Source organism: Hipposideros armiger, unplaced genomic scaffold (genome assembly GCF_001890085.2).
Source record: "Hipposideros armiger isolate ML-2016 unplaced genomic scaffold, ASM189008v1 scaffold_30, whole genome shotgun sequence".
Taxonomy (NCBI): Eukaryota; Metazoa; Chordata; class Mammalia; order Chiroptera; family Hipposideridae; genus Hipposideros; species Hipposideros armiger.
The window spans coordinates 4579068-4590401 of record NW_017731380.1 but is presented as its reverse complement, the minus strand read 5'-3'; the positions used below and the strand labels follow the sequence as shown (position 1 = coordinate 4590401).

The window sequence follows — 11334 nt, the reverse complement described above, 5'->3', positions numbered from 1 at the left end:
ATTTTACAGATGAGAATACAGAGGCACATGAGGTTATGACTTGCCCGAATTCTCCTAGCTAGTAAGTGGTAGAGCCAGGATTAGAACCCAGAAACCTTTGCTCCAGAATCTGCACTCTTATTTACTGGATTTTACTGCCTCTAGACAGCCACCATTCTGCTCCTATAAGCTATGGCATCGCAGACCCCTACCTAAGCTTGGATTCAAGTATATGCTGATGGTGAATTATCTGCTCACTTGACTTTCATTTCCTTGTAACTAGACTCAAAATTTGGAACTCTTCTTATTACATTAATTTGCTAAAAATAAAAATTAAAATTAAAAAAAAAGTTTCTCTCTGTAAGAGAAGTTTTCAATTGGCAACAAATATATCACTCCAAAATTGGCATTGCAGTAACAACTAAGATTTGTAATGATGGACAACATTCAGAAAACTTAAGTGAAATTCCACGTTTAATTTCCAAATGATGCAAAAGTAGGATAGTCAAGAAATAATCCAAGTAGGTAACTTTTGAGCTGAAGAACATACCCAGTGAATGGAACAAGCTCTGTATATTCAAGTTAAAGAAAGAAGTTTATTATAGCCAATGGAGGCTGACCATAGACAGAGTGGTAGTGGATTCATTGGGGAAGAAAGACAAAGGTAAAGTTGTATGCATCATTTAAGAAGTGTAGGCATTACTCTTGGTTTAACATTAAGCCAATGAAGGACATTAAAGAGGAGCATAAAATTGTCTGATTTACTTTTGAAAGTTCACTCTGGTCACTTATAGAGATTGGATATTAGGGAGATGAGAGATGAAATAGGGAGAACAATTAGAAGGCTATTATAGTTGTCCAGGCACCAGGGAGGTACTGAGGCAAATGGAGGGAGTGCTCAGATTTAGAATACACTGTGGACTTTCCATAAGACAAGACATGAAGATAATAATAAATGAGAGGAGTAAAAAAAAAACCCTAGGATTGGAATCTGAAAAAAATGGTGGGTGGTGAGGCCATAATTAGAATATTTGGATTGCAACTGACTTCTCATTTTGTCCATGTAAGTTTGAGATGAAAATTAAACATCCATGTAGAGAAAGCTGGTGACTACAGGACCAAAAATGTGCTACATATAAAAAAATCTCTCTCTACCTGCATAGAGCACAAAGTATGCTGATAGTGATCTCCATAATAGTCAAAACTGTTAAGACAACATGGGAGGCTGCCTTCAGATAGGGTGTTATGAACTTTATCAAAGCAGTAGCCTAATTGGCCTGCTCAACTACTTATAGTTACAACTGTAAACTAATTCCTTTGAATTAGTATACTCAAATGTAAAAAAATAAATTTGTTTCTCAGTCATCCATTCATACCCTTGAGCACATTAGCACAGTAGTGTCTGTGGCCCATGCTTTGAGTAGCCTGACACCCATGGGAAATTCAAGGGGATACAGGATCCTGTACCAGCTTTAGCTGAGGATATAATTTAGGGACCATTCAGGGCTGGCATTGAATGGAGTTGGATAGCTTAGTGAGTTCTCTCAGCCCCACCCTGGGTGTGCTACAGGCCTCACAAGTACAGCATAGGCAGGAGATCTGCTGGGTCTAAAGAGTCTTTGTAATCAGAGATCAGTAAAGATACCAGTGGAGAAATTTTCTCTAGAATGCCTTAACTGAACAAAGAGATCGAAGATAAGAACCTAATCTGGTATCAGAAACTGACAGGCCTTAACAGCTATTGTCCCCTATAGATTTGCCCTTTAGAATTCAGGGGGGAAAAAAGGGAAAGGAAGCCACCGTCAAGGGTGAGATTGGACATTCAAGGACATGCAGAAACAAAAGTCCAGAGGCCCCATTTCAGTCCTTGTTATTATCAGGCTCTCTGAAAGCCTGAAAGAGTCTTCTACAAAATAATAAGGGCAAATCACTGACTCTCTGGCCACTAGCAATGTCCATTACACATTCAGTTCCAGGGCATGATAGGTTCTTCATCTGAATCTGATTCAGTCAAAAGGATCAGGTCGAATCAGTTGTTTACCGTGAATGAGGAGTTAGAGAGACCCAGGAGGATTTCAAAATGTGAAGGGTAGGCAGGCTACAGTCAAGGATCTCTAGGGAAAGTCCCCTATATGAAAGCAATGGAAGAAGAGATGCAGTAATTGAGGTACAAGAGAATAACCTGACTACTTGGATCCTGTGCTACCAATGAAAGGGCCTGTTGACTTATTGCCTTACCAGGAGGAGCCTGTAGTTGGTCAAGTTCAGAAGTACACTTCAGGGCCGGCCGAGTGGCGCGTTGGTTAAGAGTTCTCTTGGGAGCGCGAACTCTGAGCAGCAGAGCTGCCGGTTCAGATCCCACATGGGCCAATGACACTGTGCCCTCTACAGCTAAGATGGTGAACAACAGCTCGACCTGGAGCTGGGCTGCCGTGAGTTGCTGGCGACGGTGTAGGCTGCAGTGGGGCTGGCCGGCAGCTGGCGTGCACTTTCGTGAGCTGCCATGAGCCACTGTGAGTGGCCATCCAATGGTGCACGAGCGACTGCCTCACCCAGGAAGAGTGCAATGATCAAAATACCAACATGGGCCAGTGAAGCGATGTCCTCCACAACTAGACTGAAGAACAAATAGGACAGCAATTTGTCTGTTCCCCTTCCCCAATTCCCCAATAAAATCTTAAAAAAAAAAAAAAGACGTACACTCCAGAATCACAGTAAAGAGCAGGTTCTCATTTCCTTCATGATGTGGCCTTTAGCAAAATACTTGACATTGCTGTTTACATTCCAAAGAATCAGTTGGCTAACTGTAAGTATGTGGATGAGAAGTGATATCTAACTCCTGGCCAATTCTGAGACCTCCTGAAGTACCACAGTCCTTCTGCAAAGTCCTACAGCTTGTTTCTGCTAAAGTTAAAACAGGTGGCTTTCTTAGCATCACTTATAAGTCATTACATAAAATTAAGTGACGAGCCAGGTCCACATCCCTCAAGGAATCCTAAACACAACTCTCCAGCTCAAATTGGTGCTGGTAGCAATACCCCGAGCTGGTTGGCAAAATATAAGTGGCGGTCCATGCTCAAAAAGGAGCCCAAGCTGTTTGGCTCATTGAGAGGCTCTGAGTTGGCCAATGATAGATAGATAGATAGATAGATAGATAGATAGATAGATAGATAGATAGATAGATATCAGTGAAATTGATCTGTAAACAATCCAGTATTACTGGGACTTACTCTTTGGAAGCAGGAAAACCTACCAGGAGGCAATCCAGAATGAGTTACTTATTCTGAGTGGTAGTTGAAGCACTCATTGAAAAACAGTAAATAATATTCACCATTTATTAAGAATTTAGGTATTAGGTAGTTATTAGAAATATCACCATAAGTAAGGCTCAAAAAGATTAAAAGTTACTTATTCAATGTGACTGAGAATAATAGAGCTGGGATAAAGGCAATTCTGTGTGACTTCTATCCTACGTTCACTGCACTGTACCCCTAAGCCGCTCAGAGTCAGAAACTATGTAAAATGTCTACAGATAATATCCAGAACAGTTAGAAACTCCATTCAGAGTCAGCTACACAGTTCCCTGTTCTGATCCCTGAGATCTTATTTAAAACTGAAATGTCTGAATGTGGACCAATAACATTCATGCATGGGAGGATTCCCCCCCAAATAAAACAATGTAGAATTCCACCCTATGTTTTCAGCATCCTATACCCTTGTGTCCTGGCAACAAGTGAATGAAAAGCCTTGTGAATATCTGGGCCAGGGGGGAATTGAATGAATGCAAGCTTGGGGACCCATTCTGCTGCCCCTGAGGACTGAGGAAGTCTATCTAGGCTCTTTTAACCCTGCTGTGGGGACCAGGACAGGGTCTAGCAGTGACTCGCCTTATAACTGGGTCTGAATGGAACAAGAGTAGGAATGGTGAGAGGAAGCAAACTGTGTTTCACATATTCTATATCACCAGCCACGTGGAACCTCAGCAGAACATGCTTACATACTCTACACACCTAGATGACCCCTGCAAACCTTCCAAAAACAAGGAGAGGACTATGCAAGAGGACATTCTTAGGAGAGAATGATCTTTCATTATCAAACAAGCTATAATTCCCTGAAAATAGGACTCTCCTAGCATGATCAGGAGATGTAACTGCTGTCTCCAAGAGTGGGGGACTTGGCAGGGGTTGCAGGTCTTCTGCCTGGGACAGCCCAGTTCTGTCTAAGGAGTCTTCTCAAGACCTTGGCTAAGATCGGCTCTTTAGCTTCCTGCAAAAGTCCCATGTTGATCAGAACCAGGGAGTAGGATACTGAATTCCATTAGTTGAGAGGTAGTTTACAGAGTTCCGTGAGTGAAGATCCATCATCCAGATACTGTGTTCATCTTGTTCTTTACTTCTGTCTTCTGCTTTTACTTTAAGCCTTCCCATTCTCAAAATTCTGTATCTTTTGCTAATGTTTTAAGAACCCCAGTTATGGAATGAACTATCAATTTTCTAATATCAGGCTGCCACTTAGCTGTGCAGCCTTGAAAAAGTTACCTCAGTTTTTTGTTCCTCGGTTTCCTTACCACTTAAAGGGGAATAAAAATTACATTTATACTTCCAGTTTATTGTAAAGTTTATTACAACTATGTAGAATACTTAAACCAGTGTCTGGCATAAAGTAAGCACTTAGTAGATGAAAAATGAAGTTGTTATAGGTTTGTCAAGAGCTGAGGGGAGCAGTTAAGTGTCAGAATGATCAATTAAAACAATAAGCTGAAATAAAAGTACAGTGAAGTTTTGAATCTCTTACTGCAATAGTGTAAGTAAAGAAGCTAAACAGAAGAAAACACTGGCTCCCCCAGTGTTCCATTTTTCCCTGTAGAATGCCACTGAACCACTGGATCAGAGCAGATATGAATCTCACTGTGGAAAGAGTCCAGAATAAAAGGCTCTTTCTGTTTTATGGCTCAGGGGTCAGGTTGAGGGAGAAGGGCCAGAGCGAGGGGTGGAAAAGCACTGAATATTCAGTCAGAATGCAGAAAAATGTCTTTAAGACCTACCTACCTCCCATAAGGTCTTGGCCTGAGAGGGAAGTCTCCAAACGGAAAGCCCAGGGCTAGGAACGCAGATACACTAACAGCGTGTGCAACTAATGGGGAGGGAAGGCATGAGCCCTTGACTGCAATGCCCTGCAGAGCCTGCAGTGCACTGGTGAGCACCAAGGCTGGGTGGGCAGGGGGCTTTCCTTTATGAGGCCTGCCACGTAAAGCCTGTGTCATTGCCTATGGTTGAGCCCGAAAGAGGACACATAGGATTTTGGACAGGGGCCAGATTCCTCCAGTTATTAATCACATATGCATACATACACATACACAGACACACACACACATACACACACACAGACACACACACATACACACACTATTTGGAACAATATAAATGCTACTGAAATATTCATGGGGAAGGGAGTGAGTGTTACTTCACACAACTAATTTAAAAAATTATTAATAAATATTTCTGGCCTGTAAGTTTTTTTCTCTCACAACTCTTTTTTTTTTAACTGTGGTAAGATATACATAACATAAAATTTACCATCTTAACCCTTCATAAATATGAAGTTTAGTACTGTGAAGTATATTCGCACTGTATATTCACAACCTATCTCTAGAACTCTTTTCATCTTGCAAAACTCAAAATTACACCCATTAAACACCCCCATCTCCCCTCTCCCCGCCCCCCTAATCCTTTTAACACTACCTCATACTCCTGCTGGTTCCTCCACTTTAATTTCTTTTCACCCCTATTATGTGAAGCAGTTTTTCCTCTGCATCATTCCTCAGGCCAAACTTGGAATTTCAAACTCCCCCTGGTTTTCTGCAGAATGAAATCCCAATCCTCTACCCCCAGAGTTAATGAGACCCACCTCCTTAGAAGGGACATAAGCAACCACCTCGAATACTAAGTACTCCCTTCAGAGTCTTGGCTATCCATATAAGTGGCTTATATATTTTTCCCAAACATAAATGATACTTGCACCACACAACTGCTTATAAATTTTTTTAAAAATTTCATTATAAAGTGAAATTATCAAAACAAGGAACTCAGTGAGAAGGAAAGACTACTTACTGCCTTTGCAACCATACTTCTGGAGCAATCCCTAAGACCTTATATTGCATTTTCAAATGATTTTTTTTCTGGCTCTCTAGGTGATGTGTTGACATTCTTAGATTCTCACGTGGAATGTAACATTGGTTGGTTGGAACCTCTTCTGGAAAGAGTTTATTTAAGTAGAAAGAAAGTAGCCTGTCCTGTAATTGAAGTCATCAATGATAAGGATATGAGGTAATATTGTCATATTCTACAAGATACTTCTAAGTGAGTCTTTAATCAGCAGCAACAGAAAGTACTGGTCATACCCCTAATATGTACATGTTTGCAAATCTAAGAAATGCACAGTTTGTCCATTTAAATAAATGGAAATATATGATAGATATCCTGGGATCAGAGCAGGCCACTCTGTTTATTTGATCATCACAAATTCTTAACCCTAATTAATACCAATAAATCCTAATACTCATTTTGCAGTTCTTTCCTCTTTCTATTCAGCTGAACATCAAAATATTTGGTTTCCTTAAGATTAGTTCTTTTTGTGGGAAATTATATATTTATAAGTTGTTTTCCCCCCAAATGGGCAGAATATTATTTTTTAACAAAAGTATAAGTTAAAAATCAGCAATCTAGCCAATTAGTCACTGCAAATTATACTCATAAATTTTCTTGAAGTATTATTTAAAAGTTTGTATTGATGTAAAACCATTTACCTAATCACTTGTTTCATTCATTTGAACAAGACGTGGTGTCGGATTGATTATATATGTGTATGATCTCAGGCAGCACTTTTATTTTTTTCCTGAATTAGTTACATGACAGTGGACAACTTTCAAAGAGGCATCTTTGTGTGGCCCATGAACTTTGGTTGGAGAACAATTCCTCCAGACATCGTTGCAAAAAACAGAATTAAAGAAACTGATATAATAAGGTAAGTGTGTGAAATTTAAGATTAGCAAGCAGTCATGTTTCTTTTTATAAAGGCATAGAAAGCAATTTCACAAAAAAAGTATCCCGTCATTCCATAGAACATCAAGAATTACAGTTGTAGCTAATAGGTAACCAAAAGCAAACAAAGTTTTCTTGAGAAATTAGTTTCCTACTACCAAAACTTATTTTTACACAGTCAGTTGTACCCTGAATGTAGCGAAATTCACTAATGCTATTCCCATTCTCTGGGATTTACAACCTAAGAAACATTAAGCTAGTTGAATGCTGCATACATGTTATATAAACACACATAATATTAAAATCAACATGAGTAAAAATTAAGAGAGTAAATAATAGTAACAGAAGTATCATTATAATAAGAATAGCTAAGGGCTGGCTGAGTGGCTCAGTTGGTTAAGAGCTCGCTCAAGAGTTTGAGCTCTGAGCAACAGCGGTTCGAGTCCAGCCTGAGCTGAGCAGCCGCTGAGCTGCCAACAGGTAGCAGGATGGCTCAGCTAAAAAAAAAAAAAAAAAAGAATAGCTACTGTTAGGATTTTCTTCTCCAGTCTAGTCTCACCCCTTCCATGGGAGGTGCACCGACTTCTGTGAATGAATTAATAAATAGACTCTGAAGCTGGATATGAATCAAAGTCGGGGCTTTATTGATGGAAAATCTGGATTGAAGAATACAGCTTAACCCTGAAGCCAAAGTGGAGGCTTCCTAACATTTTCCCCCCGAGTCTAGACCTGCAGGACAAGCAGGCAGACAGCCTCAGCCAAAGTAATGAGAGTCCTGAGCTTTTTACGTAGGAGAAAGAACTTACGTAGGCTCAAGCCAGCAAGTCCCAAGAGAAAGCCTGAGCCCAGACTATGCTTTGCAGCATGCTTTCCCTGAATTTACCCCTCAATAAAGCATGCCTCATCCATTGCCAGGAAGGATGCTTTCAGAATTGATACTCCTGGCCAGTGAGCTAGGATTACCATCATTGATCAAGCACTATGCATTTAACCCTCTTTATAACCCTAGTTATATAACCCTAGGTAGTATTTTCATGATAAAGATGAGGAAATTGGGACTTAAAAGAGTTAAGTAATTTTCCTGGGCATATCCAGCTAGTAAAAGAAACAATTGGGATTCAGACTCAGATCTGCCTGAATTGAATGCTCTTGCTCTGATCCTACCCTTACAGAACCTCTTTGCCTTTTTCAGACACCCATTTTGAGGGTCAATGTAGTGGCTGAGTTCAGATTATATTCAACATAAAGTTAGAAATAGAATGCATCCTGGGTAGTCTAGGAAGGACATTTGGGATACAGAGAGAATGTGTACATAGATGGTGGAGAAAGGGAGGTAGACATGGGGCAAGAATTACTTTACCCTTGAGATTGCTGTAGACCCTAAACAGAGGGCAGGCTCTCCACAGAAACCGCCCTCAGCTGTCTCAGTGGTGACCGCCAGGGGGAGTGATTACTGCCTTGTCTAATCAAATGTAGTGTCTATCCCCCATGATCCATAACAGTAGTAGGGAAGGCTCTAGAGTCACTCTTTGGGTTTAAATCTCAGCTCTAATACTTACAAGTAGTTTGAGCTTTAAAAAGCTATTTAATCTCTTTAAGTCTTTGTTCCCTTATTCTTACAATAAGACCAATAAAAGTAGCTAACTCTTAGATTGTTTTGAGAATAAATCAGATAATATCTCCCAATAGATAGATAGATAGATAGAGCTTTAAAAAGCATTTGCCACATAAAAAGATGTCAGTAAGTTTGCCTATAGTTGAGTGAGTATAGTGCAGTGAGAGATCACAGGGTCAAGCCAGAACACCTAATTTTAAGCCTCATTGGACCCTGGAAAAGCTTCTTACCATTGTGTTGTAGTTTCTTAATGGTACATACTCTCAGGATATTTGTGAAGTCTAAGTTAATACATGTGTAATACTTATAACAGTGCCTGGTACTCCCTTATCACTAAATAAGTGTTTTTTACAAATAGCATCTCTGAAGAGCCTGTGTGAGGGAGCAGAGGACAAAGGAGAATCCTAATTCCAGGCCCCGTCTTTGCTGACCCTAATCAAGCTCTGCCACCAAGAACCAGGGAACTTGTCACTTAAGTGCTATTTTGACTCCATTCCAAGACCTCTTGGCACTTGGTAGATACTCTGACATGCCTCCCAAGTCCATCACAACTGTACAGGGTACCTACACTAAAGTTTGAGCTCCCATGACAAGCAAGTATAAAAAACAAACTTTTCTTTTTGTAGGTGCCCTGTCATGGCAGGTGGATTATTCTCAATTGATAAAAATTACTTTTTTGAACTTGGAACATATGACCCCGGGCTTGATGTTTGGGGTGGAGAAAATATGGAGTTGTCATTCAAGGTATTATGAAGTGTTTCTCAAATTCTATTTGTAATTAAAAGTTTATCATTTTTTAATGGTTTTATTTTACTAATACAATCAGATATGTGACTGCCTCTGGGAGGAAATGTTACAGAAATTGTAGGGCTCCTGGATTAATGTTTTCATATTCAAGATTGAATTTGGAAGAATCAATAACACTCATGAAATTTATTAGAGCTCCCTAATATTTCATAGCACTAGTTTCTGTATCTGAATATGGGGGAAATAATTGTCTGCCATTCAGTGTAAATGCTGTGGGATTCATACTTGATATAAAATAACTCTCCTGGAACATTTGTCTGCTATATTGAAATTAGTGAAATCATTCAGTTATGGGTCATCTTGGAGAGCACAAGTGACAGAAGTACAAAAAGTGACTCTAGGGCAGGCCACCAGTATGCCATAAGAAGACACAGCAGGGAACTCTGGGTATGGATACAATCACCGATTAATAGCTTAAAAAGCCACAGCAGCAGCCATAGTGGAGAACATCCCCAAAACAACTGCTTTCCTATGGAGTGGGGGAATATATTATAGAAAGGGTATTAGTTTGAGCTCCTGGTCAGAAGAAATAGAAATACATACCCCTTTCCCTGATTCAACTAAAGCAGGAACTCATTTTACATATTGGGATTCTGTGAGGACTTCATTAAAAAAAAAATTTACACTTCAGGGGAGGGAAGGGGAAAAAAAAGATATTTTACTAATTCTAAGATGGTCCACAGCAACATACAAAACTAAATAAACCCGTTGACTATAATTTTCTATTGACAAAGATTTTAGAAGTTGAGCGTAATACTTCAGATGGGGAGGGAGAGAGTTGTTAGGTGGGTTCTCATCATTCATTGTTAATTGCCCATGGTTTATGGACAATGATTTGGTAGTTGATGCTTATCATCAAATTATTCCAGGTGTGGATGTGTGGTGGCGAAATTGAGATCATTCCTTGTTCCCGAGTGGGCCACATATTCCGAAATGACAACCCGTATTCCTTCCCCAAAGACCGGATGAAGACTGTGGAGCGGAACTTGGTGCGAGTTGCTGAGGTCTGGCTTGACGAGTATAAGGAACTGTTCTATGGCCACGGGGACCACCTCATAGACCAAGGGTTGGATGTTGGAAACCTCACCCAACAACGGGAGCTTCGAAAGAAACTAAAATGTAAAAGTTTCAAATGGTACTTGGAGAATGTTTTTCCTGACTTGAAGGCGCCCCTTGTGAGGGCTAGTGGTGTGGTAAGTTCAAGCAGCTATTTAACATTTGACTCTGTAAAAATAAAATTCCCCAAACAGTTTTGAAACTGTGTGGGAAAAAATGAATTATTCTATTATAAATAAATACCAAGGATAAGTGCAGATGAGACAAAGCATGGTTGAAGATTAAATATAGGTAAACTTGATGAAGGTTTCTAGACATCCATGTTCATTGATTAATTCAGCAAATACCTACTGAGTATCAATAAACTGGGTAGTATTCCAGAAATGGACCGATCCTTTCTTTGTGGAGCTTAAAGTTGAGTAGGGAAAAAAGATAAGAAATAAGCAAGTAAAGTGTAAATAAAACATATAACAACTCTCATTTAGGGAACTGGCTTCAAGTGATGAAGCCTAAGTTAGAGTGGTCAACCCTGGGGAGACGTTGAAGGTTAGGCCTGAAAGGTGAAAAGTCAGCCAAGCTCTAAAGAAGAGAACCCCAGGCAGAGGATGCCCTGTGCAAAAACTGTAAGACATGTGACCATCTGAGGCATTCAAGAACTAGAAAGAAGATGACTGTCGTCAGGATGTGAAAGAGGGGAAAAAGGCACCAGATGAAGTTGAAAACGGCGGAAGAATCAGATCACTTATGTCCTTGTAGGCAGAATTAAGTTCCTTCCTTCCTTCCTTCCTTCCTTCCTTCCTTCCTTCCTTCCTTCCTTCCTTCCTTCCTTCCTTCCTT

The 11334-nt window shown here is 40.0% G+C and overlaps 1 protein-coding gene across 1 annotated transcript in view; it reads left to right on the top strand.

The window, feature by feature from the left end:
* Positions 1-11334, top strand: part of GALNT5 (polypeptide N-acetylgalactosaminyltransferase 5) — a 43711-nt gene that overhangs the window by 21122 nt on the left and 11255 nt on the right. Inside the window, exons 4-7 of the mRNA XM_019636826.1 lie at positions 6170-6305; positions 6883-7002; positions 9261-9378; positions 10311-10634. Coding sequence (XP_019492371.1) covers positions 6170-6305; positions 6883-7002; positions 9261-9378; positions 10311-10634 — 698 coding nt within the window. The remainder of the gene's footprint in view (positions 1-6169; positions 6306-6882; positions 7003-9260; positions 9379-10310; positions 10635-11334) is intronic.